Source organism: Penicillium chermesinum, assembly GCF_028974085.1.
Source record: "Penicillium chermesinum strain IBT 19713 chromosome Unknown utg000002l:1.0-5270490.0:1.0-5274688.0, whole genome shotgun sequence".
NCBI lineage: Eukaryota > Fungi > Ascomycota > Eurotiomycetes > Eurotiales > Aspergillaceae > Penicillium > Penicillium chermesinum.
In genome coordinates this window covers 109804-136553 of record NW_026695312.1, presented here as the reverse complement: position 1 = coordinate 136553, position 26750 = coordinate 109804, and the positions used below count along the sequence as shown (strand labels likewise).

At 52.3% G+C, this 26750-nt stretch overlaps 13 protein-coding genes across 13 annotated transcripts; 7 read left to right on the top strand and 6 right to left on the bottom strand.

Moving 5' to 3' along the window:
- Positions 1-510: 510 nt before the first annotated feature.
- Positions 511-2265, top strand: N7468_000835 (putative MYND domain protein; the record flags this gene model as incomplete). The annotated part of the gene is made up of 1 exon (XM_058470132.1): positions 511-2265. The coding sequence occupies one exon, from the start codon at positions 511-513 to the stop codon at positions 2263-2265; it is 1755 nt and encodes a 584-aa protein (XP_058333273.1).
- Positions 2266-2589: 324 nt separating this feature from the next.
- N7468_000834 (pre-mRNA-splicing factor CWC22) lies at positions 2590-5148 on the bottom strand (the record flags this gene model as incomplete). The annotated part of the gene is made up of 5 exons (XM_058470131.1): positions 2590-2730; positions 2790-2879; positions 2929-3131; positions 3181-5072; positions 5126-5148. The coding sequence occupies 5 exons, from the start codon at positions 5146-5148 to the stop codon at positions 2590-2592; spliced, it is 2349 nt and encodes a 782-aa protein (XP_058333272.1).
- A 261-nt stretch (positions 5149-5409) lies between these two features.
- N7468_000833 (dolichol phosphate-mannose biosynthesis regulatory protein) lies at positions 5410-5818 on the top strand (the record flags this gene model as incomplete). Its single annotated transcript, XM_058470130.1, has 2 exons — positions 5410-5412; positions 5468-5818. The coding sequence occupies 2 exons, from the start codon at positions 5410-5412 to the stop codon at positions 5816-5818; spliced, it is 354 nt and encodes a 117-aa protein (XP_058333271.1).
- Positions 5819-6972: 1154 nt separating this feature from the next.
- On the top strand, positions 6973-10374 carry N7468_000832 (uncharacterized protein; the record flags this gene model as incomplete). The annotated part of the gene is made up of 1 exon (XM_058470129.1): positions 6973-10374. The coding sequence occupies one exon, from the start codon at positions 6973-6975 to the stop codon at positions 10372-10374; it is 3402 nt and encodes a 1133-aa protein (XP_058333270.1).
- Positions 10375-11093: 719 nt separating this feature from the next.
- N7468_000831 (HD domain-containing protein) lies at positions 11094-11794 on the bottom strand (the record flags this gene model as incomplete). Its single annotated transcript, XM_058470128.1, has 2 exons — positions 11094-11534; positions 11612-11794. The coding sequence occupies 2 exons, from the start codon at positions 11792-11794 to the stop codon at positions 11094-11096; spliced, it is 624 nt and encodes a 207-aa protein (XP_058333269.1).
- Positions 11795-12369: 575 nt separating this feature from the next.
- N7468_000830 (uncharacterized protein) lies at positions 12370-13026 on the bottom strand (the record flags this gene model as incomplete). The annotated part of the gene is made up of 3 exons (XM_058470127.1): positions 12370-12512; positions 12575-12844; positions 12906-13026. 3 exons carry the CDS (start codon positions 13024-13026, stop codon positions 12370-12372), a joined length of 534 nt encoding a protein of 177 aa, XP_058333268.1.
- Positions 13027-14571: 1545 nt separating this feature from the next.
- On the top strand, positions 14572-15717 carry cap2 (F-actin-capping protein subunit beta; the record flags this gene model as incomplete). The annotated part of the gene is made up of 5 exons (XM_058470126.1): positions 14572-14600; positions 14748-15127; positions 15209-15478; positions 15543-15590; positions 15644-15717. 5 exons carry the CDS (start codon positions 14572-14574, stop codon positions 15715-15717), a joined length of 801 nt encoding a protein of 266 aa, XP_058333267.1.
- Positions 15718-15963: 246 nt separating this feature from the next.
- N7468_000828 (mediator of RNA polymerase II transcription subunit 11) lies at positions 15964-16542 on the bottom strand (the record flags this gene model as incomplete). Its single annotated transcript, XM_058470125.1, has 2 exons — positions 15964-16410; positions 16465-16542. 2 exons carry the CDS (start codon positions 16540-16542, stop codon positions 15964-15966), a joined length of 525 nt encoding a protein of 174 aa, XP_058333266.1.
- Positions 16543-16809: 267 nt separating this feature from the next.
- On the top strand, positions 16810-17110 carry N7468_000827 (uncharacterized protein; the record flags this gene model as incomplete). The annotated part of the gene is made up of 2 exons (XM_058470124.1): positions 16810-16995; positions 17039-17110. The coding sequence occupies 2 exons, from the start codon at positions 16810-16812 to the stop codon at positions 17108-17110; spliced, it is 258 nt and encodes an 85-aa protein (XP_058333265.1).
- A 303-nt stretch (positions 17111-17413) lies between these two features.
- On the top strand, positions 17414-19960 carry N7468_000826 (putative transcription initiation factor TFIID subunit; the record flags this gene model as incomplete). Its single annotated transcript, XM_058470123.1, has 5 exons — positions 17414-17674; positions 17742-17879; positions 17948-17980; positions 18041-18855; positions 18925-19960. 5 exons carry the CDS (start codon positions 17414-17416, stop codon positions 19958-19960), a joined length of 2283 nt encoding a protein of 760 aa, XP_058333264.1.
- A 513-nt stretch (positions 19961-20473) lies between these two features.
- Positions 20474-22073, bottom strand: ppe1 (putative ribosomal protein/carboxylic ester hydrolase (Ppe1); the record flags this gene model as incomplete). Its single annotated transcript, XM_058470122.1, has 6 exons — positions 20474-20527; positions 20559-20674; positions 20748-21001; positions 21060-21150; positions 21214-21749; positions 21883-22073. The coding sequence occupies 6 exons, from the start codon at positions 22071-22073 to the stop codon at positions 20474-20476; spliced, it is 1242 nt and encodes a 413-aa protein (XP_058333263.1).
- A 431-nt stretch (positions 22074-22504) lies between these two features.
- Positions 22505-23596, bottom strand: N7468_000824 (uncharacterized protein; the record flags this gene model as incomplete). The annotated part of the gene is made up of 2 exons (XM_058470121.1): positions 22505-23451; positions 23533-23596. The coding sequence occupies 2 exons, from the start codon at positions 23594-23596 to the stop codon at positions 22505-22507; spliced, it is 1011 nt and encodes a 336-aa protein (XP_058333262.1).
- An 891-nt stretch (positions 23597-24487) lies between these two features.
- On the top strand, positions 24488-26138 carry N7468_000823 (DUF2417 domain-containing alpha/beta hydrolase; the record flags this gene model as incomplete). The annotated part of the gene is made up of 2 exons (XM_058470120.1): positions 24488-24643; positions 24702-26138. 2 exons carry the CDS (start codon positions 24488-24490, stop codon positions 26136-26138), a joined length of 1593 nt encoding a protein of 530 aa, XP_058333261.1.
- Positions 26139-26750: the final 612 nt, after the last annotated feature.

The following is a 26750-nucleotide window of genomic DNA, read 5'->3' as shown; positions in this document are numbered from 1 at the left end:
AGTAATGCGGAGGATGGGCAGACGGCATTAGTTTGCATATGCTTTCTACTATAGTAGTAACAGCGGGCAGTGGTGGGAGGGGCGTATACACACCGACTCATAAGAATTTAAGCCATCTTTCTAAGGGCCCTCTTATCTCAAAACTAGAATAGTATGTACAAGCCCAAAATTTCCAATTCGTAGGCAAAGGAATTTTACCCAAGCCAATGAACATTTCATCTAGGACATCAGACTCCACCAAAGCAGCTAAGAGAACCATACGCTAGTGATACTCTCCGCGTCCTGGTGCGTTGAATTGGGTTCCGGTAAATTCAAAAATTACCTGGTGGATGGAAATCGCTTTCTGGTGAAAGCCGACCGCACGCTGGTGAAATTTCCCCAATCCTGGTGATATGATGCCTCTTCACCTTGAAGTTGGAGGGGATACTCCCCGCAGCCCCACCGGGGGAAAAAAAAAGGAACGCCCACTCGGATCTGGACTTTGCAAGATGCACATACTTCCCTTGCACGATGGCCGCTCAATTATTGCAAGGGCGCGCTGCAAAGACTTCACAGCTCTATAAGGATCCTCATAACCCACACCTGTACCTCGACCGCGCCCGCCTCCATGAGCAATTGGGCTTCCCAGATCTCGCGGCCGCCGACGCATATCGTGCTCTGTCCCTCCTCGAATCCGTCGTAGACCCCGAAGGCTGCGAATTCCACGCCAGACGCAGGGTAAAAGACCCCGTTGAAGGTGTCACGCCTCCTCAAACCCAGACTGGTGTACCGATCGAGGGCGAACAACAAGAGGAGAAGGAGGATGACGATGACGACGGAACAGTTGGGGTAACATTGGAAGAATACAACAGCCTCATCAGCGAGGTCTATACAATCCTAGTTCGCGGGCTAATGCGCTGTGGCTGCTACCGAGATGCGTATGAGTTTGGCGTACGCGGAATCGGACTGATACGCCAATTGGTCCACGATACGGCGAATAGCGCAGCACACGTTGCGCTAGATGAGCAAATGGAGCGTATTAAAGAGATCTACAAGTCACGCACAGCTGCCGAGGGGAATATCGAGTTAGATGCTATTGACTCGGCTCGTCTACCCGCCCAAGGCTCTGCTCGCCGCGTCCTATACCCTTGGAACACTCAGGAACCCGATCGCCGCTCGCCAGAAGAGTTGGAGTTCCTCAACAAAAGACTTGAGAAAGTAGCGCCAAAATGCGAAGTCCGAGCTGTCGCTCTTCCTGCCCTACATGACTCGACTGCTCCCGAGAATGCAGATGCAGATACCGAGGTTTCAGTCCAACTGGGCCTTTTCGCGAAGGAAGACATTGCAGCTGACGAGATCATCTTGCGGGAAACATCTTTGCTTACTGCGACAAACCGCCTCCATGACGATCTCTGTGATGCCTGCAATGCGCCTCTCCCGGAGCTTTCTGCTGCTGAGCCGCCGGTTGCCTGCGAGGGCGGCTGTGCTGATACGATATTCTGTAGTCAAGACTGCCACGATACTGCGCAGCAAGTTTACCACGGGGCCATCTGCGGCTTAGAAGACGGCCTTGAGTCTATCGGAAAGGACATCCCCGACCCAAAGGACAAAGCAGATTACTTGTATCTCCTTTTGTTGGGCCGGGCCCTTGCGATGTCTGCTACGCAGGACGTACATGCGCTAGATCTGCCTGAAGTCAAGTATATCTGGGGCGATTTCCACGATTTTGACATCGACGCCTTCGTCAATGGCGGAGATCAGACTAAAACCGATGCGTCTGGTACGCCTCCGGACTTCTCCCTGCCCTTCTCGTTCCAGTTGAATATCCTCCAACCAACGCGTTTCCTCGAGGAAATGGAGATCGATCCCTACGCCTCTCTCCCCCGGTACGACACCTGGGTTTTGAACACCCTGTATGCGAAATTCCGTGGCACGGCCTCTGGGCGGCTCTCGACTTGGGACGGTGGACCAGAGCTATGTGCTGTTCACCCGCTGTGGTGCTTGGCGAACCATTCTTGTGATCCTAATGTGCGCTGGGAGTGGGGTGGAGAGATCACGTTCCGAGCGAGAACGAATGAAGAGAAAGCTATTTGGACTCGCACATTACCCAACGGGCAAGTGGAGAGCAAGCCTGCCGGTGCCGGAGGAATTAGAAAGGATACGGAGATTTTAAACCATTATTGTGATATAGGGTTGCCCGTGAAGGAGCGGAGAGAATGGGCTTGTGGCGCTCTGGGGGGTAATTGTCGTTGCGATCGTTGCCAGTGGGAAGCTCTGGAGGTTTAGATAGAGCCGTGGACGAAGGGACACACAATGCGGCCTGTAGTAAAAAGAGGAACGGTGGTTTGTTTGATACCCAATGAGACTTGATTTGCATTTGAATATCTAGCGTCTGCATAGGAGTGACTAGAGTGCGGCCGCCTTAAGTCGAGAAAAGGACGCCGCTATAAAAACAACTACACTGTGAAATATGTCGCTCCCAATAACCAGCAGCCCGGTTGCCCTTCCCGAAATAGAGGTATCAATGATCTGGAGCAGGGGGGTTTTTGTTCTCCAAACTGTAAAATTAATTAGGACCAAATATACTATTTGCCACTTCTCTGAACCACGTTACCTAGCGGCGACGAGGAGGTGTTCTCGAGTAGCTTCGTCCATGTGAATCACCCCGGCGCCTCGGAGGGGTGCGGCTTGGAGAACGAGAGGAAGAGTGCCGTCTGCGACGAGGTGGCGGCGAAACAGATTCGGAATAGCCTCGGGCGTCTTTAGAGACGGGCCTACGGCGGGGAGGTGTGACGGAGCGAGATATTGACCTCGAATAACTTCGGCTCCGTCGGGTGTAGGAAGCTCGTCCACGTCGGGGTGGGGTCACAGATCGCGAAACTGAGCGACGCGGACTCCGGCTAGGGGTGCGCGAGTCAAAAGACCGAGTACGACCCCTGCGAGGCGTACGTGATCGGGACCGAGACCGAGACCGAGACCGAGACCGAGACCGAGACCGAGACCGAGACCGAGACCGATCAGCCGGCGAGCGAGACCGACTGTAAGAAGCATTACGACGGCTGCGTCGGACAGGAGAGCGCGAACGGGAAGGTGTGTAGCTCCGTCCCCTCGACGAAGGAGTAATGGAACGAGAGTAGGAGCGGCCTCGGTCCCTAGAGGGAGACCGGGAGTATGAGTAGGACCGAGAACGGGTCCCGGAACGGGATGGGGATCGGGATCGTGAGGAGCGAGAATATGTGGAGTAAGACCGGCTTGACGACCGAGAAGGAGATCGAGCAGGAGGAAGAGCAGGGGCAGTCGGACGAGGGAGGTTGTTGAGATACTCTCGCATGTCCTCTGTAAGCACACCCATACCAATGCTGGTAAAATAATTGATCGAGAAACGAGTGTGGCGGGGATCCTCTCGGGGGAATAAACCCTCGAAACTTGGCATCAGGATCTCGTCGCGGAACCGCGATTGAAGCGCGGGGAGGCCCATGTGCTCTGCGAGGTCCTGGAACAAAATCTTGATGAAGATACGGCTGCTGGACGTAGTCTCTACCTCATTGAGGTGGATGACCGATAGAACATGCCATCCAATGGCGTCGTTGCTAAGCATGTGCCCGAAGAACTTCGCAATGTTGCGAAGACGGTTCGTTTCGTAGCGGTGGATTGTGTCGTAATACTTGGCAAAGGCAGTCTCAAACAAATCGCACCACAAGCGATTGATCTTCGCGAATCGTTCACCGATCAGGCCGTAGAATTTGGAGTATGTGCGCTCCTGGGAGCAACACTCGATGATCATCGAGGGTAGTTCCGGCTCCATACCCACAGGTAGGTTAATCTTCATAAGTTTATGACAGCATTCTTCGAAATCCACACTGGACATGATTGTCAAGTAGATCGTTCGGCGCAGGTTGACCAGATCGGTATTGCTTTGGTCCTTAATGTCCATTTGTTGCTCCTCTGCATCGGATTCTTCGTCGGAGCTGTCGTCCTCGTCCTCGTCCTCATCCTCGTCACTATCCTCGCCTAGGATATCTGCCTTGAGATTCTTGTAATCCTCCTCAGATTTTTCCCATTCGGGGTCAAATTTGAAAATATTCAGGGAATCCTGTGTTTCAATTTTGTCGTCCAGACTGAATTGATGAGTGATCTGATCCTCCTCCTCGACCAGATCAAGCTCCTCCCTGATCGCGGGATTATCTTTGTATCGGTCTTTGCGGACCTGGAAAAGAACTTCAATCATGTACTGTGACCGCTTGTCGATATCGGCCTCATGTAGGATGCTTCGGAGCTTGTCAAACACTCCAAGGGCGATTGTGGGGTTCATTTCTTCTAACTTCTGTCCAACTTCTCGGGTAAGGCCCACCGCAATCTCCACACTGTCATCGGTCGGCTTGTTCAAGAGCAAGAGAAGAATTTGAGCGGGGAGCATTTCGTGGACGACCAGGTGATTGCATAGATGAGCGATAAAAGTCGTGGAAGAGATGCAGACAGCTTTGTCGTTTCGCTTAAACGCCTTGCGGAACTGGACGATCAAGCGGGATAGAAGAAGTTCGCCCACTTGAGGTAATTTCGTGTTGACGATCGCAGCCATGGCAGCATAAATGGGTGTAAAGGGTAAACTGGCCGCTTGGGCTTTCATGATTGACCGGCAAAACAGGCCGCGGCCTCGGAGCAGATTTTCGGCAAAGAGTTCAGGAACAATGAACTTGATGTTCGAGACGTTGACCTTGTTGATCAAACCGTTGATCGACTTTTTCAGCGCTTCCCATGCCATGCGCTGGTACTCCTTACTCGACTTGTCCGTAATCTGAGCCTGCAGAGCACGGAGCCTGGCCGGTGGGATATAGGTACCACCGGATCGCATATTCAGCAGTTTTTCGTACTCTGCCTTGGCTGATGCCTGTTTCTCTTCCTCCGTCAAGGGCTTCCGCGCAGCTTCTTTTCGCTCATGCTCACGCACACGTTCGGCGAGCTGGCGTTCTCTTTCAACCGCACGCTCGGGGTCCATAGAGGGAACACCGGTATCGTCACGCGACGAATCTCCGGGGGCAGAACGACGGCGGTTAGGGAAGGCGAGCGCGAAGGAGGTGATCGTTTTCTCGAGCCTGCACCGGGGGATGTCACGCCTGGGGGAGGCGTGGGCACTCGTACCGCAGACTGTAGCACCACTGGATCCGCCATGATGAAAACCCGCGGGAGAACTCAGGCGATTCCAGGCGAAAATAAGGTGGGAGAAGGAAACATCAAAGGAGGTGGTTGGCGGTCCGTTTCTGGGTCGCAGCTCAGATAAAAGATTGTCGTCGTCACGTGACCATGCACCAGAGGCCAAGTCGCGCATTATTTTGCTCCTGAACGACCTTCGCTGTTGTTTTTTGATCGGGCTCATTCATTTCCCCTCCTTTCCTTCTTTTCCTTATTTCCAAGAGATCGCTCTTTTACAGAATGGTTTGTTCGCTCTGAAGTCTAATTTGCTGGGAATCCCTGGCTAACTGAAGTTTAGCTGGGCCAGCTCGTGGGATCCGCCATGCTTTTGGCCGCAACTGCTATCTTCCTCTACTATACGGCCTGGACCCTATTGATGGTGGGATTGACCTATTACCTTGAGATCTTCAATGATCCAGACCAAATGATGAACTACTGTGTACTGACATCCACATCCGTGCAGCCCTTTGTTGTGCCTGGCCACCCTATCCACGCCCTCTTCCCTCCCCGCGTTTGGGCCATCCGTATCCCCGTGATCTTGACGTTGCTTGGATCGGCCGTGGTCGGCACATTCATAGGCATTGTGATGATCAACAGCAACAAGAAGAAGGCAGCTAAGGCCAAGGCAGCTGCGAAGAAGAAGACTTAAAAGAGCCTCCACGGAATCAGGGGCCTCAACCCCGCGCAAATCTCCCTGTATCAACATCTATCAGCTTTTCGGCCTAACCAAGCCGGCCATACCTCATTAATAAACGAATCTAAGCCAAGTTGCTGCTTTTATGTGCTTTGATCTTTACTTTTTCCAGAATCCTGGGGCCTCGGGCCCGGTAGACGGAGAAACGTGGCGCCTAGGGAGGAATGCGCAGGACCAACCCCAAGGTTCAGTTCGCGTCACCTCAACCCGTGACCTGTTTCAGCGTCCCCACCAGTCACTGTTCCTTAAGGGAGGCCCAGAACAGGGAACTGACGACCTTTGTGGTTTTAGATGAATCAGCTCGGACTCCCAAATTGGAAGCAGTTCCATGGTTGGCAAGTGGCCAAGCTTAGATAAGGATGCAGTCACGATTGCCGTTGAACATCTCAGGATATATGACGTGACCCCTAGAGCCAGGTGATTGAGTCACCCAATGAGTAATGTTCATAGCTTATAGCGCAGAGGCGAATAGTCTAGAGCCCGTGAGGGGCTGACCCGGAGAGAGTGACCCCGTCATTCTCCGGGGGGGGTCCACGAACCGGCAAACGCGGTACCTGACTCAGGCTCTATTCTCCTCTCCCCCCTCTTCTTATCGCGCGTCCCCAACCTTCCTCATCTCCTACACCTTGCTATACTTCTAAACAGATTCACTTGCACTGCTTGCTACTTGCCCTTCGGCCGATTTCCACAGAGACAGGATCCTTAGTTAATCCTGTCTTACCTTGCTGCCTTCGGTATTGCTGCCGATCTCCCTTATCAAAGCTTCCCCGCGTATTCAGGAGCGAACTCCACGCTCCAGATACGCTGACTCAAATCGCTACTCCCCACCCCTTCCCCTCAGGCAACAAGTCGATCACGTATTATTTGGTGAGTGCAGTGGTGACCTTTTACTAATCTTGAAAATGATTGCGAGGGAAAGAAGGAAGAAAGTGTTGCTGATAGGTCCGGTACTTCCCAGGTTCGGCCCCTCTTTGGCATTCTTACCTTGTTAGCCACGGCCAACTGCAATAAACAGCCCACGTCTCCCCGACCTCAGACCTTGTTAGGGCCTGGGATCGGCTGCTTGTCTTTGAATCGTGTGCCTGTAGTTACAGGCACCTTCCATTTTTATGCCCCCGGCCGCGCCTGACGATTTGATCCGCCAGCAGAGCCGCATAGAAGACGATTCCCCCTTCTCATCAGACCAGCCTCGCATTATTCCAGAGCATGAGACTGTCAGCAAGAGTAAAAAGAAGAAGAGTGGAAAGAAAGCCAAGGCCAAGGCAGCGGCCGAGAGTCCGCCCGAGGAGATGTGGGATAGACCTTTGCAATGGGATGAATGCAACTCCGCTGACATTTCACCCAGAATTATCTCCCCTGCGCCTGACCTCCCCGACTTACCAGCCCCTCCAGAGCAGCCAGAAGACCCTGTAGAACCAGAGCCTTCGTCTTGGCCTGACCATGATCCTCTCTTGGATCACCATGCCCCTCCCGAGGCTTCTCCCCTGTCCCCTGTGACCTCGCCCGTGCTGGATGCACTTGGTTCACTTAGAGAAAGGGTAGAAACCCATGACTTGAATAGGCGCACCGACACATGGGCCAAGTCAGTTCCCTTTGGGAAGAGCCCTCCAACAGACTTGATCGATGCCGAGCTTCCCCAAGATTCTCCCCTCAACTTCCCTACCATCCAGGAGCGAGGCTTCAGTCAACCCTCTTCAGCCTCCCCCCCAACACGTATTCGCCCTTTCAGCTACGGAAGTGGCTATCGGAGTAGTATGATGCGTTCCCGACAGCCGTCGGTGGATCGAAGCAAGAGTTATTCTTACGGAAGTCCAATGAGCAACTTGGCTCCTCCTCCGCACATGCCCCAGGCTCATTTCTACGGAGCTCCAGACGTTGAGCTTCCGAATCAACCTCGGTCAGTGGCAGATGACGCATATTCATTCTGTGGCTTCGATGTGCTCCCGAGTCTATCAGCTAAATCGGCCCGCGGTGGTACAACGGTCTTGGTTGTGGGAATGGATAGTCGGGTGGAGATCTATGCTGTAGAAAGTCGTCGATCTCGCCTGGTCGGTCAGATTACCGGGCTAAATGGCCGTGTTCTGGATGCAAAGATACTATCGGATTCCTGTCAGAGCGATCCTCCCAATCCTTCACACCCGCACGTGGCCATCATTATCCACGGGCCCAAGGCACATGATAGGGAGGACGGCCGCTCTTCTTCTGTCGCGTCAGAAAACAATGAGACCCTCCCAACCCCAAGCAGAGGAGAACCTGATAGACGTTCTACCAGCGATGTTCCTTTTTACCAGACTCGAGTGGAGGTTTATTCGTTGCGGTCTGGCAACCAAGTTGCAACATTGTTCGCAGGAAAGCCCGTCCCAGCAATGGAGTTCGCTCCAGGCCTTCCGAGCTTAGCACCGCCTCCAGTCGGCAGCTTGAAGATCCAAAGTAGCGGGAAACATATTATCGTGGCTTCAGGTATTAGTGGAGAAGTCTATGTGTACCGTCAAACTCTTGGAAGCACCTACCAGTGCTTGGGGAAAACTTGGACCAGCGTTCAAACTGGTGAAACTCGGAGGTACTCGACTTCCTCCAGCTCGACCGACCCAGATGGCTCTCATCTAGACTCGGCTCGTACAGCACCACTGGAGAACCCTATATTAGGTATCCAAGGGCGATGGCTGGCAATAGCCCCTCCTTCGAATTCCTCCAAGGAATCAATTCGAGGTCAGGTCCCCGCCGAGATATGGCATGATCGAGCCGAAGGGATTGCTTCACGAAATGCGCCCACGATGCCATCCGTGAATTGTGCGACGGATGTCGGAGAAGGCGAAAGCTTCTTTGACAAATTTGCCCGCGGCGTCACCCAGGAATTCGTGAAGGGCGCTCGTTGGATGGGAGATCAGGGAATGCAAGCTTGGTCTAATTACTGGAAGCCCCAGCAGCCCCCCGGGACATCCCCTCAGCGGCCAGTCCGGGCCTCAGATTCACCAAACCCGAGCTATGGGGCTTTCCCTCCTACCCATGCTCAAGACACACAGTCCTCGTCGCCGGCCGAAGCAGATACCGTGTCCATCATCGACTTGAAGCAATTTGGGGACGGAGCAGACGCGAAATCGGCGTCTCTGCAGCCTGTAGCTACGTTCCAAGTCCCCAACGGCTGCAGCTTCCTTTCGCTTTCACCAAATGGGCTTATGCTGTTCACGGCCAGTAAGAAAGGAGATGTCCAATACGTGTGGGATCTCATGCAATTTAGGCATTGCCGAGCCATGAATATGATGGCTGATAACTTTTCTTACCCAAGCGCCAATGTGCGACAAGTGGCGCGATACGCGCGGTTGACTGCATCCAGTATTATGGATGTCATCTGGGCTGGACCCGCCGGTGATCGCCTTGCCATCATCACTCGGAAGGGGACAATTCATGTCTACGACCTTCCCAGAAGTGCATTCCAATGGCCTCCTTTCCGCCGGGCCCGTCCTGTGGCAAAGTCGCCAACTGTTGACCCAGCAAGTGACGAACTACCAGGACAATCATCTGGAGGTAACCCCCTGTCGGCGGCCATCAAGCTGGTCGGAGGTAAGACCCAGCCATTCTTTTCGGCCGTCCGGGGTCGAGTTCCCTCTACAGGTGCCGCAATTCCCAATATAGGTGGATTTGCATTGCCCGCGGCAGCAGGCATTAAAGGTGGGAAGGTTGTCGCCGCTGGCCTCAGTAAGTCCATGGGGGCCGCTGCTACTGGAACTGTCCATACCCTGCGGCATGTTGGCGAGAACCGCGTTCATTTGACGGGGCTTGCACGGGACCCAGCGGCTGCTCGCGTGGTGTGGATCCTAAGTAAAGGCCTGATCTACCTAGGTGCTGTAGACGATGGGATCTTCAAGCTTTACCGGCTTAAACTCGGACCTACCAGCCACAAGAATCGCCAGTTTCACTCGATTATTGGTGGCAAAGAGGTCCAGTATAAATTGCCTGCTTGTCTGCAGTCTCACTGCGGTCCAGCGCTCCTCTCGCAGTATGATCCTAATCGCACAGTTCAGGGCAGCCTGATCATGCCTTCCGTCGGTACCCAGCATTCCTACACAGGCCGTCATCTCACCCAGCCTCTCTCACAAGCGGAGATCGAGACGAATACGCCATATCAGCCATTTCATACGGACCAGCGAGTTGGGCTGCATGTTTTCAATGTCGACAATGAAGTTACTGATCCGACACTCTCATCTCCTGGAAAACCATGGGTCTTTGGAGGTGACATTCCAGTGACCAAAATACACGTTCGATCCTATAATAATAGTGGTGAGGATGGCCTTGCAGATGATGAGCAGGAGGACGCTGCAATTCATGGCCACTCTTTTGGCGCTGGGGGAGATATGGAGAATCTTATCAGCCTTGCCAACAGCGCCGGTCAGGTCGAAGAGGTTGTGATTACAACTCGACGTAAGAAGAAACAATCTTCCCCTTCGAAAACGGAAGAGGAAATTTTCGAAGACGACTGTGAGGTTTTAGACTTTGCCCGAGACCGAGTCTAAGCTCTACCATCCAACCTGATATGGGTTGCTTTTTTTTTCCAGTTATTCCGGTTTTTTTTTTTCTTTTGTTCTTCTTTTTGTTCTTCTTTTTTCGGTGATTTAGACGCTTGCTCGCGCATTCGGCGTTTCAGAACTGTCATGGCGTACTTTTGCGAGATTTCGTTACCCCTTCTTCTTCTTCTATTCTGCGTGATCATGTCCACGAGATTGCATCAGATTATTCTATGAGCATAGATCAATCTGCCCCTTTCGAAACCAGTTCTCCCTTTGCATTGCTGTTTGCGCACTTGATGGCCCGTGATGATTATTTTGCTTCCACAGAAATCCAAATACCCAAACTTGCACTGATTTTGTGTGCTGATAGACTGGTGGTTCTGCGTTGTTTCACTGTCCTTTTATCCCCCGCTCTTCTTTTTTTTGTTTTTTTTTCTTTTTTCTTATTCTTCTTTTTCTTCGGATCCTGACCTAATTGGGGACATATCCTGCACTGACCTCTCATTTGTCTTGTCTGGTGACCGAGGTTTTTTCTTATTTTTATTTTTTATTTTTTTTTCCCATTTCGTGGGACTCTCTTATATGGAAAGCTGGTCTGTCGCTCGTTTTAGACCAGATTAGCTAGGCATATCAATCTACACAAGGGGGTCTTGGCTTTGGCCAGGTGTCGATGACGCTCTCGCTAGCCGTTAGCCTCTATATTCAACATAGATCAGGCTTAATTTTTAGAATGTCAGCTTTGCATCATTCATCTCCTCTTCCCACCATCCGCGAAAGATGTTCAGTCTCTCTGTTCGCACCCGAGCCATCTTCCGCCCGGTCTCAGTCTTCATCATCCCTTCTAACTTCTCCAGTTTGTCGCTGAAATGCTCGATCGAATTATCCATTTCCCATTTCCCATCAACAGCGTACTTCTTCCCTACTGCTCCAAGGAAGGTAAAACACCGCCCGATTCCAATGGCTCCGATTGCATCGAGTCGATCTGCGTCTTGCACCACCGCCAGTTCAGGGTATCCGGTGTCAATCAGTTGTCGAACAACTGCCGGATCCTTGCACTCCGTTGTGTATGACACGTGCGAAACAATCTTCTGCACTTTTGACGCGATGCCTTTGGGCGCATTTTGCTGCAACAGAGCATGCTCGACCATGGTCGTCGGGTCCAGTGACTCCCCATCGTTGGACGAAATATCGGGAGGTATTTCCGGTCCCCGATGTCATGTAGCAAAGCCGCCAGTCGGACTACCGCTCCATCCAGCTGCCCTTCAGGCCGCCGGGCCTGCTCTTCAACCAGGATTTTATTGGCAAGGCTCACCACCCTGTGAACGTGCGCTGGGTTGTGTGATGGGTCGTGGCCCGACATGCACGTATCGACGAACGCTTTCATGGCGTCATAAAGAGCTTCGAATTCTGGACTGTCGACATGCATTTTGTGACTTATTTGGCCTGAAATCTCGCACCAGGGCTAGCTTTCGACTTTTTCTTCTTTTAGCAATGACAGCAATGATCGCTCATTTCCGTCCTTGCAGATACACCGATGTTTCTCTGGAGCCCTAGTCACCTGATGCGCTAGCCTAGATTGGGATTTAGGTTGGACCCCTGGGGGTATTGGTGTACATACGCTGGCGTACATCCTCGAATTGCAATAAACGATACGAGTTGTCTTAGAAGGGGCATACATTGTGGCCTGCAGGTACGCTTGCTAGTTTTAATCCTGGCGAGTACAGCATATTCCCATGTTCCGTAGCTTAGTAGTTTTGCGCGGGAGGCAACGTGACATCTCCGATTTGTGGAAAAGATAAACAAAGAATTGATTTTGATCCAGGTACGATTATGGTCACTTATTCCCAGCAGACTCCGAGACATTAGGCATCGAAACGGTTGTCACATCATTAAAAGATAAAAAAAGAAGAAGAAAGCATCGTATGGGGGATCTTCTCAAAGCAAGATGCCGACCAGATTGTAAAGATATGCCTCTTAGCATGGAGAAGAGGATGACATGCCTCACAGGGCGAGAGCGGCAAGGACCAGGCCAAATAGGCCGGCACCAGAGGCACCCAGCCGAATGTTGGCAGCAGCGTTCTCGGTCTGGATAGCACCGGTGCTAGTGGCAGTGCCGCTGGACTGGGTGGAGTCGCCATTCGAAGCTGGTAGGTCATGGTCAGCATATCACTTTTTCTGTACTCAGCGTTTGGAGATGAGCACTTACAGCTGGTAGACTGTGCGAAACTAGTTTCGGTGGTGGTAACACCATTGTGGGTCACGGTAGTAGAGGTGGCTTGAGCAGTGGCGCCATCGGCAGGGAAAAAGTGAGAGCTGTAGCAGCTTTGCTCACAGTCGGCAAACTTCTTGGTATCCTCGGGAGAACCGGTGCCCTGGGGGCAAGCGCGGACACAGCTGTTGGTGTCATTGGCCTGGGTCGCGTTGGGGCAGGGGACGTGGTAGCACTTGGCGATGCAGCAGGTGTCGTTGCGGTCACCTAAATCGAAACAGTCATGAAACCATCCTCTGGATACGGCGACGCGTCAAGAATGACTTACAGTGAGTGGCACACTGAGCCTCGGGACTCAGCGTCACGGTGGCTGTGGGCTCGGTGGTGCTGGTAGTGTCGGCCGCGGCGACAGCCAGCGCAGCAGAGAGGGCAATCAAGCTCAGCTTCATGGTGAAAATAAGATGTTGATGAGAGGAGGTCTTGTGCGAGGGGAAGAAGGTTGAAGGTCAGTAGCAAACGAGTGACTGAGGATTCGAGGGAAGGAAAGGAAGCATGGAAAGCGAGGGAACTTTCCGTTGTAATAAATAGGCTACTGCCTAGCAGGGTGTATAGCTCCTCACGCTAGCTTTGTCTGTAATTGCAGCTTGATTTACGGAGTATTGAGCCTATTGACCCTGAAAAAGAAAAACCGGCACCAGCTCTTATTCGCTGTGTCTCAGGCTGTCGGTGTTTTGGTTACTTTTACCGGTGGGCTTGTGTACCACTAAGGCCTGAACAAGGAAAGACGCCAGTTTCAAGTACTGGTTCGCAGGGCCTTGCGTCTGTGGGGACTCGGACAACAACCTTGGAAACCCCCCCCTGCAAGCAAGTGCAGAATTGAGGAGACACTAGACCAGCACTAAAAATTGGGCTTTGGACCTGTCAAAATCTGGGGATGCTATTGCGGATGCTGATTGGCTTGATTGGCCTGGACCCTGCACCTCTAGGGGGGGTCGCCGCGAGTAGCTCCAGAACTGCTGCAAGGGAGCTTTTGAACATTCCCAGGGCAACTTCGACTACGATCTCGTAGCTCCTCAACACTACTAGTCCGGGCACTGCTGAAGGCAGTGTGTGATTTATTATGCGACATATCGGACCAGGGACAACTTGGACGGAAATTGAGCAAGTCGTGCCACAGTCCTTTTTGCTCGAGATGGATCACCGGGCGTACATCACATGAGGACCTTAAGATTGGCATAGGTTGTACTGGTAAATGTGGGGGAGTATGAGATTCTCCAGAATCGTCCACGTCAAAGGTTGGGCTATGACAGAGTAATACGGCCTGGGGCAGTTCACACCTAGTTCAAGCCTACAACGAAAGGTCTAGGAATGCCATGAACGCGATCCGGCTAAGTCCCAACCTTCAAGTTTGCACATTGAAATGGCCGGCCGTGGACGGTGTAACTAATTCTCGTCAGTTCTGGGCGAGGACGTTGCCAAGTCTGCCTGGGCCCTTGGCCACGCTATTTGTGGTGAACACTTTCCGATGTAGAAAACTTGATTAGCCGGAGTACCTGAGCTGTACCTACCAATTGCAATCCTCATCCTAGATTCTGCTAGAATGAGTTGAAGGGTGCAAGTCTACTACCTTTATCCTACCTAGTCAAGCACTAAGCGGGAATCCGTTAATAGTCATGCTTGCCGACTGTGAATATATATCGAACTTACTGAATCGATGCTTGGATTCAGCCTACCGATAGAGCTGGTTGATCTGATCAGACTATGTGTGGATTCAATTACGAAAAAGGCCCAATCCCCATTCCTGAACAGAGGAATCCTCTCGCAATTCTAGTATTTGGTTGATGTCGACTTCTGCTGCAAACCATGTAGCTTCCCGCTGCCAGTGATGGGCAGACTTGGAGTACTAATACCACGTCCCGCTGCGAACACGCACCTCCGCTTCAAGTTGTCAACATCTTACCCGGTTGAATTGTAGTCCCTCACCACCCCCCATCATGGCTGATGCACAGTTTGACAGTGCTCTGTAAGTTTCTGGACCCCTTCGAATTCACCGGTCATATCGAGGATTGGGTCACTGCACATCGAATAGCCCTGCTAACCATCCCCTCCCCCCATGCTGCGACCCCGCCCTCAGGTACAGCGACCCTTAAGCTGACACCCCTTCTCCTAGCGATCTCCTTCGACGCCTGAACCCTCGAGACATAAAGGCCAATCTCAATGCGATCACTTCCATCGTTCCTGACCTGACAGAAGATCTCCTTTCATCCGTCGACCAACCCCTGGAGATCCGTCGCTGCCCGCAGACAAACCGCGATTACCTGCTTTGTGACTACAACCGTGACGGCGATAGCTATAGGTCACCATGGAGCAACGAATTTGACCCGCCGCTCGAGGATGGCACGGTTCCTAGTGATCGAGTGCGCAAGCTGGAGGTCGCGGCCAATGAAGCCTTCGATGTTTACCGGGATCTCTACTACGAAGGCGGTGTTGGCAGTGTCTATTTCTGGGACCTGGACGACGGCTTTGCCGGTGTTATCCTATTGAAGAAGGGTAGGTCTTCTGCAGCGAATGCAATTTGACTGGTGTTGCTCGGTGTGTCCAGTACAATGGCTGATTGGGTGTTTCTCTAAGGTGTGAGCCCCGGTTCCCAGAGCTCCGGCGAGTGGGATAGTATTCACGTTTTCGAGTCCACCGACCGGGCGCGTATGTCGCACTACAAATTGACCAGCACGGTGATCCTTCACTTATCCAACGAGAGCCAAGCTCTTGGAGAAATGGATCTGAGTGGCAACATGACTCGCCAGGTTGAGGTCGATCTGCCTGTCGAGTCCGACGCAAGCCATGTTGCCAACGTAGGCCGATTGGTGGAAGATATGGAATTGAAAATGCGCAATTTGCTACGTATGTCGTTTTCCCGAGAGGCACTCTTGGCAGTGTTTATCGACTGACCTGCTTATGTGAACAGAGGAGGTTTATTTCGGCAAGGCTAAGGATGTAGTGGGCGAGCTACGAAGTAAGTAGCAGCTGTATACCCTTTCAAAACCGGACTAACAAATGTTTCACTAGGCCTGGCACCTTTGTCGGAAACCAACCGCGACCGCGCGACGCAGCTAGAGATGATCAAATCCATGCAGAAGTAGAGCTTCGCAGCCACAGGGACTCTAGTGGCAATATTCAGGGCTCTGGGAGCTTGCGATATACATATTATCTGTTTCCTACCATTTGCATAGATCTTTTGATTAGAACGTATGAAGAAGGCTTGGGTGAGTTGTCTGTATTTCAGAATTATCGTAAAGCTGGTCGTTCTGGCATTTTGGGGTATCACAGTGCATAGAAGGAGAAGAAAAGAGGTCGCCGCCTCGGCGTTTAGCCGCAGACAAAGTCCCTCAGTCAACCTGCATTTTCTCGGCTTCCACCCCCGTGGTTGAAGTCTTCTCGAGCTGGTCCATGAACTGTCGTGCACCGGCCCACAATTCTGCCTCTTTGTCTTTCCCAACGGTATCCTTCCTGCTATTCAGCCAGCTCACATCCAGGGGGTTGGCAGCTGTCCCAGATGCTGCAGCAGGCCCAGCACCAGCGCCACCACTGGCACCAACCGTATCGCCTGTCCTAGATGCAGTTTCGGGCGCTAGAACTGTAGCTTCCTCTAGAGCATAGACCTGTCGGCGTAACCGGACGTCGATGGAGGAAAGCAGGGCAAAGTACTGCTCGGTCGCTTGCTTGAATTGCGTTTTATGAGACTGCAGAGAGCCATCGTGGGCCGAATCCTCGGGCCTTGCGTTGGTTAAGGCTTGAATGGCGATACCAGCGGAGTGAATTAACTTTGCGACATCCTAGTCGTGAATTAGAGCCGTCCCGTGAACGTGACATGGCATTGTCTTATATACCTGGTCGATGTCGTTGAGCTGGCGGATCCTGTCAGCAGAGCTCAAGAGCCCCTGGCTGGTCTGGGTTGCATTCTCCATTTCAAAGCTGCAAGATCTGGCCGCCACCACTTCGAACACCTTGAAGAGACGCGGCAGGAAGGGAGAAAGGGACGGTGTCACGTGCATACTCCGGGGGGGGCTGAATCAGCGTCCCGTTGCGGCTTTCCAGCTTTCCGATCCATCGAGATCGAGATATCAAAACCACCTCCTGCATCGGTCATTCCCCGTCTATCCTTTGGTGATTCTTCTTGTCGCATTGGCTCTTCTCTGCTTGACTTGATTAGTAGTTTTATTGGACAAATCGCCATGTCTGCGCCTGGTGGCGCTCCCAGCCCCGTGCCGCGCAGCGGCAGCATAGGTCCTGGCGCCAACGGAGGTGGCATGTCTATGAATTCTCAGCAACCCATGTCAGGCACTCCAATGCATCCTTCCACTCCGGGGCCACCCCCGCCCCAAAGTGGCGCTATGTCTCAGCAGAACCTGAACCAGATAGTAAGTTGAATGCCTTGTTATACTCGCAAATCACCTTTTTGAGGTTCTCGACCTGGATGGTTTCGTGCACGTTATGGATTGTTTGGTCTTCTTGTCTGGAACTTGGTTGTGGTGACTGGATCCAAGAAAGAGACCCAGTGTATCACTCCTTGTACTTTGTATATCGAGAAAGATAAATCCATGACTTCCATCAAGCGTCTTGGTGGCTACGGTCTGAAGCTGTTCGATGGGAGGTTGGCAGAATGGGCGGAAAAGAGACCTACGCAGAGACCGTCTCTGTTGTTTCTCGAAAGCTTCCATCTTCCATCTCCCTCCATGTCACAAAGTCGTCTTTTCCTTTTCCATTTCACTTCACATCCCACCTACGTGCCTTCCCCTACTTCAGCCTTATACACGCGTGAGTGGTCCCTACATCAAGATGCCTCGCAAAGGACCAAACAGGCCGAGCGTCAAGCGCGTTCCTGCATCGAGTGGGCCTGTCACTCCAGGCAGAGCCCGAAAATCAACTCGAGGAGCATCCCAGTCCCCTTCACGGCCATCTCCCCCACCATCCCCTCGCGAAGTTCAAGCCGAGATTTTGGAGAATCAAAACCGAATGATAGGAGGCCGAGATACCATGACCCAATTTCTTAATGCTGGCGTGCCCCAATATCCCAGCACCGTGGACCTTGGCAATTCCGTTGGTGTTTCATTTTTGACCGGGTTCTTCTTGTGTTTTTTATGCTAACTTGTGATGGTGTTCCTAGGTCATTGATTACCTGGCCAAGAAGGGCTACGGCCGTACAGAGGCTATGCTGCGCATGGAATCTGCTAATCAAGAAATTGATGGCCGTCCATTACCCCCGTTGGAGAAGATGCCCGGCCAAAGTTCAAGCAGGGATTCGGTAAGCGATCTGTCTTGATCTATTGATTATCTAGCTTCTGCTAACAAATTCAATCAGATAATCTTAAGGCGTGGGTGGAGGAAAACCTCGACTTGTACAAGGTAAGCATCGAAGAAGCCCTACCCACATGTCTGGCTCCGCTTTACTGACCGTGAGACTAGCCGGAGCTGCGCCGCGTACTATGGCCATTGTTTGTGTACTCATTCATTCGGATGGTCTCCTCGATGTACCAGCAGGAAGCCAAACAATTCTTTGAGTCGAACAAGAACATGTTTCTTCCTGAACACACCGATGACATTCGTGTCTTTGAGCCAATGAGCCTTCCTGAACATGTCCAGGATAACTCTGTGGCAAACCTCTATCGCAACAACAAGTACCGCATTGTCTTGAGCAACCCTGCTTACACAAATCTTCTGCAATTTCTGGAGAGCAAGGAGAAGGAGGGAGGCTCTGTCATGAACGCCATTCTGAGCAGCTATTGCACCGTCAAGACTATGGACCGGGCTGCTGATGATAGATTTAGCTTTGCAACAATGCTTGGTCAGATTGGGGCTGGCCACACGTTCCCTCCCGAGGATGAAGGTATTCCTGGCCACCACCCGGGTTCAGCGTACACTGGTGACAACCCGGCCATGGCTGGAACCCTTCCCCGCCTGAAGCTCGGGAAGCTCCCCATGGAGCAGACGCTAGAAGAGGATGTCCGTGCTGAGCTTGCTGAAGATGACGCGAAAGAGCCGCCTCTAGCTGGACGGAACACTTTGGTTCAAGAGTTCGACCAAATGATCAAGAAGGAGGAAGAGGAGGAAGCTCCTAGCCGAGCCGACATCCCATTCCCTCCATCTACTGCTCGTGACGTGGCTATTGAGGTCACCAAGGTCAAAGAAAACCGAGACCGGTACAGGATTGAAGGCCGCAATGGCGGCGTGGGACCCGGTGTCAGCGTGTGCATGTTCACTTTCCACAACACTTATGATGGGTAAGTTAGAGACTTTGAACCAGAACCCCCTTGCCAACATTCGTAGTTCGAGGCTGACTTGTTTACCAGGATCAATTGTCTCGACTTCTCTGACGACAACGCTCTGGTTGCAGCTGGATTCGAGCATTCATACATTCGTGTTTGGTCATTGGATGGCAAAAACATCGAGGCTGCGTATCCGGAACTAGATGACCTTCCTCCCGCCAATTCGCGACGCCTGATTGGCCACTCTGGCCCTGTTTACGCTGTTGCTTTCCAACCTTCTGCTTCCCGGCCCGAAAACGCGTCTTCTGATGATCATGTTCCAACTAATTCCCGCTTTTTGCTGTCATCATCGGCAGATAAGACAATTCGTTTGTGGTCCCTTGATACATGGCAGTGTGTGGTTGTCTACAAGGGCCATGACCGCCCAGTCTGGGATCTGCGATGGGGGCCTTTAGGCCATTATTTTGTATCCGGTGGATCTGACAAAACTGCTCGTCTCTGGGTAACGGACCACATTCGCCAGCAGCGCATCTTCGTCGGCCATGATCAAGATGTTGATTGCGTTTGCTTCCACCCTAATTGCGCATATGTGTTCACATCAAGCTGCGATCACACGGTCCGGATGTGGGCTGTCACTACCGGTAATGCAGTTCGCATGTTCACCGGACATACCGGAAACATTACTGCGCTGGAGTGCAGCCGTGACGGGAAGATCTTGGCGTCTGCAGACGACCAAGGCTCTATCTTCCTGTGGGATTTAGCCCCCGGTCGACTTCTCAAGCGTATGCGTGGCCATGGCAAAGGCGGGATTTGGTCTCTCAGCTGGAATGTCGAGTCGAATGTGCTTGTCTCCGGAGGGGCCGATGGAACCGTCCGTGTCTGGGACGTAGCGGGACCACAAGAAGGTGCAAACCAAGGGCGCGTCATTGGCGAGGGGTCCACAGCTACCAAGATCGACGCTAGTAACGCTCCGGCCGGTCAAGGGAAGAAGAAGAAAGGCAAAGATGTCGTTGTTACGGCCGACCAGATCAGCGCTTTTCCCACCAAGAAGAGTCCTGTGTACAAAGTCAAGTTCACTAACATGAACCTGGTGGTTGCTGGAGGTGCCTATCTGCCCTAGGTCGTACATTTTAAATGACCTTTTTATCTCCATGTCATTCGGCCTTAAATACCCCGTTCTTCTCTTTTGCAATTTCGCAATTTCTGCTCATTCTGATTCCAACTCTATCCCATATTGTTTTCCCGGATACACCGTGGCGTCTGGAGAAGAAAATGGCCTCTGGTGTTCAATGGATTCATGGCGGGCGCGGTGCTTTTTTTGTTTTGCTTCTTCTAACAAAAAGTCCATATTACTCTCATCGGAAAACTTTCTTTGGTTGGCGTCAAGCGACTATTGAACGTCAGCATCGGGAATAGATGATAGGGCCGTTGGGACTGCTTTGCACTTTTTAGCTTGACTTAATTAGAAGCATGCTGAAACTGCAACATTCGCAATGAAAATGTTCAACTGCTACAGATATTCCTATTCATGAAGACAGATTTTATAACGTAGGACAGCGCACCAGGCGGAATAAGGACCATGCTTGTAACTTCTGTAAGTACAGCCAGGGCTCTCTTGCTGTAATTCAATGGTCTATTTCGAGTGGTTGGTCTTCAAAACACCAGCTTGCTTCATCGCAGCCGACGCCTGCATATCAGCCACCTTGGGGGGGGAGAACTAAAGCACTGCGGTCATTGCGGCGGTAGAAATCCACTAGGACTTGCGCCGTCTTGGCAGGTTGGTCTTCTTGCACGAAGTGGCCTGCCTCTGGAAAGACTTGAAGTTGATACTTGCCTACGGCAAAGTAATAGTGATGATAATCAGAACTGCGTACAGGAAAACAGGGGATTCCGGAAAATGGACGTACCTTGCATTTGACCAATCATCAGCTCTTTGTCAAGCCTATCAGTCCCGGCCAGAAGTAAGAGCTTTCCCCCTCGAGCTTCGAGAAACTTCTTGCTCAACCCAATGAACCAGTCCTCCCAAAATGGCTTTGTTGCCGAGAGATTAGTTCGCCATACCCACGGCCGGTTGTTGTCAGCGCTGTCACTTTCTTTGTATAAAAGCGACGGGACTGACGCCCGAGCCGACATGGTGTTTCGGATCGTCCGTGACCGGGTACTGGGAAACTGTGTTGAGCCCCATGTGGCATAGAAGAAAAGAGAGAAGGTCTGCTTACTGCCATTCGATGCCAGACGACAGTGAAGGAAACCGAGTTGGTCTCGTGGAGAGGTATTTCTCCATGCTCTGAAGAGCATCCATAGCCGACCCTTGATGACCCATATATCAATATTTCAGCCACCTAAGATGGAGGGAGATCGAACGGTTCTTACCCTCGACAACGTCCAACACAGCATAAGCCAACACTTTAGGCCCCAGCTCCCCTTTCTTTGCTGTATCGGTGATAACCGCTCCACCGAGACTATGACCCACCAGCACAATGTCTGGTAACGTCTCCCAACTCATCTTCTGTTGTGTCTGGCGGACCACGAAGACTAGGTCCCGACTAAGCGTGCTCAGCTTTAGATCAAGCTCGGTCTGCCCTTCCGTTTCATATTGTGCAGCTTCTGCCAACGAGGGATTCTGGTCACCTCCTTCATTTGCGCTAGATGTTATAGTGGTACGACCGTGGCCCCGCGCATCGATGGATAGGATACCTGCCTTGGGAAGTGCCTTTCGGATTTCTTCGGCACAGGTGGCGAACGACAGACCTGAGGAGCCTGCCCCATGGTGCATTACAAAGAGAGGACCCGATTCAGAGGGAGGGGTCAAATAAGCATGATGGATGATATGACTGCCGTCCACGTCTTCCGGTAGAAACAACTCTTGGCTGAAGAAATCCGTCCAAGAGAGGGAGTCTGATGATTGTCTGTCAAATTGAGTTAGTTTTCAGGGTTGTGCTCCGGGGTAAAAAAGGGGAAGAAGCGCCAGGCCGAGGCTATTTGAATCAGAGATTCTTATCCTGAAGGTCCCGCTTTAATAAGGAAAGATGCGAGACAGACCTGGAGCCTTTCCGAGCGAAGAGATGACGAGTCGGAGACGGCACAAGGGTACCTGTGGACGAGAGCGACGAGGCAGAAGAGCCCTCTTCTTCCTGCGGCTCGCTCGCACTGGCGATCGGCTCGGACATTGGAGCTTCTTGGGGGAAGCTGGCCAGTTTTGCTTTGGCGAAGGATTTCTGGAGTTCGCTCATCGAGTGCGGGGCGGGAGTCCCGTGGGAAGAGGCGTGAAGACTATCAACAGAGTTGCCAAAAGCCACGGCCCAGGGTCCACAGAAATCTTGTGAGCTGGGCTATTACATCCAAAGCAGAGATCGATGCACGATCGTCAAGTAAATTCGCCAGTCGTTGGGCCGATCATGACCAACCAGGTGGCTGACTAAGATCGTTGGAGTTGCGTCTTACAGAGAGAACTTGGGAACGAAAAGGCTACTGGCAGCTGAACCAGGCAATGTGTCCTATAGAATGCTATTCTAGGGCAAAGTGATCGTATTGGATTCGTCCATTCTACCAAATGCGTGTAATTCAATATAAACTTCCAGGAGGATGCCACAGTGTCTAGTACCCAGGCAAAGAAACCAAGCATTGACAGCCCCTCCGCTGGCCCTATCTTGCCCCATGGTGTTTAAGCACCGGCTTTGGCTCCCCCCGTATAGCCTACCTTGTGCATCCACTGCTCGAGGCTGCGCACCCGCTCAGGGAAGATTCGATCGAGTAACTCATAATCTCGCTGCAAGATCCCTTTGTTATCCGCCGACCGTGCATACAATTTCCACCATGCAGTGAAGTTCTCTCGATATGAGAGTAAGGTGGGGTCGTCCCCGGCAGTTTCAGCGCCTATCTTGACGTCGGCCACTGGCGAAAGAGGGCCCTTTGTGAACGTCTCCTCGAACGTGATGTCGCGATACTGCGCCGGCTTGCCCGTTACTTTGGTGAACGTCGTAGCTAAGTGGCTATACGAGACATGTTCCACTGCCACTTTGAGGTTCATCCCCGCAGACTCATCGATATGAGAAAAGATCCAATCCACATAATATCCCAGGTCATCGAGGTGGACGAAAGGAACTGCTCCTTGGCCGAGCGGAGCATCGAAGCAATAGGTGCCGTGCTCATCAGTAGTCGGCCGCAGAAGCTCTGAAAGCATTTCGATGTACGGACCGGTGGTCAAGATCGACCATCGGGTCGAGTCTTCGCGCTGGGGGATTGACGAGAGCCATTGCTCGACGTGGCCCTTCCCATAGTAATGGCCCACCCGGAGTTCCTCGTCAAAGCGAGTCTCGACGGCAAAGTTATCCAGCGACGACCATATGAAATGCTTGACGCCAGCCTGGACCGCCAGTTCATAGATGCGGATGCCCCAGTAGATCTCCCCCTTAATACCGAGACTCCAGCTGTTGGTGTTGACGAAGGCAAGGTCCACCCCCGCCAAGGCACGTCTCAGAGCAGGCTCGTCATCCGCACTCCCCGGATAGAGGGTGACCTTGGGCAAAGAGGCAAGCGCTCGGCAGTTGTCAGATGTCGGATCACGAGTCAGAACTCGGATGGCGTGGTAGTTATCACTGCGGGAGAGTTCTGGGTCCCCCCAAGGCCCCGAGTCAGTCCTAGTCTACTGGGGTGAGGAGATCTTTCCAGTTGGGACAGGAATGTTTATACCTTTGACGATCGGTATCCCCTGGGCACCGGATCCCCCAATTACGAGGACTGATTGGGGTGTCATGCTGAAGAATCCCAAGGTTCAAATCGAAGCTGCGCAGCTGCTCCCTGCAGGTACTAGTAGTGTGTGATTATTGAATCTTGGAGCTTGAAGTGTGAATGTTAGATGTGATTCGAGAGATGAAACCTTTGAGCTTTATATCTTGCCCGCACATGCATGGCCTCGACATCCGTTCGTAGATGACTCGGCGGGTGGTTTATCATCATGCCCGACGTTCGCCCGTTGAGCAGACTGGCTGAATGTGTTGGGATTGCCTCTGGATGAGCGTGTATGACGATGCTGCGCGAACGATTACCAAGCAAGGACTTTACGACAAACCCTTCCAGGGGTATAGGGCCTATTCTCAAGTGGAGGCTGCGATTAATCAACATTCGGCGGGCGGCAGGATGTATTGAGCCGCTCGGCGGGGCTAATAATCCAGCGCGGTCGATCATCGATCTGCTCCTAGTAAAATTTCTAATGCGTTACTAGTATGAGCAGTTCATCGTTCGTCCTCACAGTCTATTTCCAACGCCCTGAAACACACTTCCCGTGAGAATGGTTGTTGAAGCTCTGAAGATCGCCTCTGGGCGAGGTGACTCGGAGCGTCCGGAGACTCCTGCAAACCACACGGTGCATGTTCGTATTTGACCAAACCAACACTGCAAACTACGCGTAGTCGCTGCGAAGTAGAATGCGATTAGATAGGCATCGACAGTGGCCCTTGCGCGATCTCGATCGTCGAGCTGATGTGCTGCTCGGCAATGGTGACGTCAGGTATCCATCCTAGCTTTCCTGTAAAACAGGGTGGCGATCTCTACACCAGACGCGACCATGCGGATTTTATCTTCTTGCAATCCTCATCCCTGAGGAAACTAACCAGGTCTTCTTTCCGGAGACATTTGGCGTTTGAATATGGCCTCGTTCTGGGGTTCCAGGAAGCGCAATGCAGATGCCGCGGAGTCAAATGAAGCTCGCGATGGAGAGCATCAGTACGGGGACCCGACGGAGCGCACGAGGCTCCTCCCTTCCGATAATAATCAAGGCCCTTTGAGCCCAGATGATCCCGCAGTAAGGACGGCGCCAAAAAATCGTTCGGTGCAGCAATGAGTTAATCAATGATCTGTAGGTATCGCCTCTAAATCTCCTCAGTGTGCGCGTGCTCCGTTCAATCGCCCTATGTTTTCTAGGAGGCACGTTCATCTGCTGGACCATCCTCCTGGTTTCGATCTTCGTAACCCCACCGTTGATGCATTCTCGGGGCTCGGGATTCTTTGCTTTCGCATTTACAACCCTGGCCATGGGCTACTTGGCGCTTGGACTGTTGTTCTTTGCCGTCCCATCTAAATCTATCCCGATATGGGGAGGGATCCTGGCTTTCTTTCTGGTGGTGGATATGCTGCTGATCGTCGTGGTCCCTCGCATTCGTCAGGAAGAAGGATGGGTGGGAATTATTTCTGTCGTCTGGGCAATTGTGGTTTCCATATACCAAATCATCCAAAACCGAGCGGTGGCCACGGGCAAACGGGAAGAAGAGGAACGACTGACGGGCCGCGAAGAAACCCGTCGATCGCTACGAGAATGGCTGGCGGTGACGGTGGAAACGGTAGCATTGGTGGTCATGGCCCTCGCTGCCATTCTGATCATGGCGACCCTGAGCATTCGCATCCGCGATGCGACGCTTGAGCCTCGAGGAACTCGATACTCCGTACACGGGGAATCTTACCAAGTCCATCTTGCTTGTGTAGGCAACCGGACTGCCGAAAATGCTGATGAGCCCACGATTCTGCTCGAAGGGGGATACGGCCCTGTTGAGCATACCTTGCAGCCGTTCATGGAGGACGCGTACCGCAGTGGAATCATCAGTCGATATTGCTACTTCGATCGACCGGGGATAGGATTTTCGGATAATGCTCCCTCACCTCACTCGGCAGGAATGACCGCCGACGCGCTCTCGGAAGCCTTGGCTTTGGCTGATGAAACAGGGCCCTGGGTTGTGGTCTCTGCTGGGATCGGGAGTATCTACTCCCGGCTCTTCGCGAGCCGGCATTTACTCGAGGTAAGCGGCATCTTCATGATTGACCCGCTGCACGAGGCCTACCTGAACAAGGTGGGGAGCTCCAGCCATGGATTCGTGCTGTGGCTTCGCGGGGTCATTTCTCCACTGGGGTTGGACCGGTTAGCAGGGGCTATTCTGCGTGGACGCACTCGAGAAGATCGGATCGTGGGACGATCGGCATATCAGTCCGACAAGTTCATCAAAGCGAAGCTCCAGGAGAACTTGGTCGCCGTTACCATGACGGCAGCCGAGGTCCAGTCTGCTCGCAACGTCCAGATGGGTGAGACTCCGCTCATGGTTATCAGCTCCGGGCGTGAAATCCAGAAGAGCGCAGAATGGGGTCAACGGCAAGAAGACCTGTCTCATATCACGAACAAACTCTTGTCTTGGGATATAGTCCACGATGCGCCCCATGAAGTGTGGACGGTGACTGCTGGCCGGCAGCTGCTGGAGCAACGGCTGAGGGAGATGGTGAAAGCCAGCCACGCACATCGTTCCCAGAAGTAACCACAGGTCATCGAATGCTTTTCTGGAGAATCATGGCGGTATGTGACGTGACCACTGTTCTGTACACATGAAATCAAGCTGCCCATATTAGTACCTATGCGATGTGATATTTACTGGAGCGTTAATACATTGTGCAGTCGAAGGATTTCCCCAAGGAATGGCGTTGTGTCTTTATAGTATGTTCTGGCGTGAACTCTAGTTTTTCGAGATCATGGGGAGATCAATGTATTACGTTCTCCGTACACCGGCATAACTTGGGGTGGCCGTGAAGTTGAACACCAATCTCGAGGTATATTAGGATCTAGTATTGAGCCTGCTCGACGACGAAGAGAATTCCTAGAAATGTAATGGCGAGAAAAGTCTCTGTTGAGGAGGGAGAGAGAGCCAATGTAGGTCTTGTGACTAATTCTAAGAAAAGCCAATAACCATGCACACATCTAGGATATCTCCATCTCGCTGGTTTACCTTGTTTCCTCCATCACCGGCACACGAAAGAAAGGACCGTCGGCACCAGGCAATACTGGTTTGCCTCGTAGGCATGATCCGAGGAGAGGAGAATTCCACTTGTGGCTATATTGCGGAAGCCATGGAAAGAACTTGTTGTGACGCGGG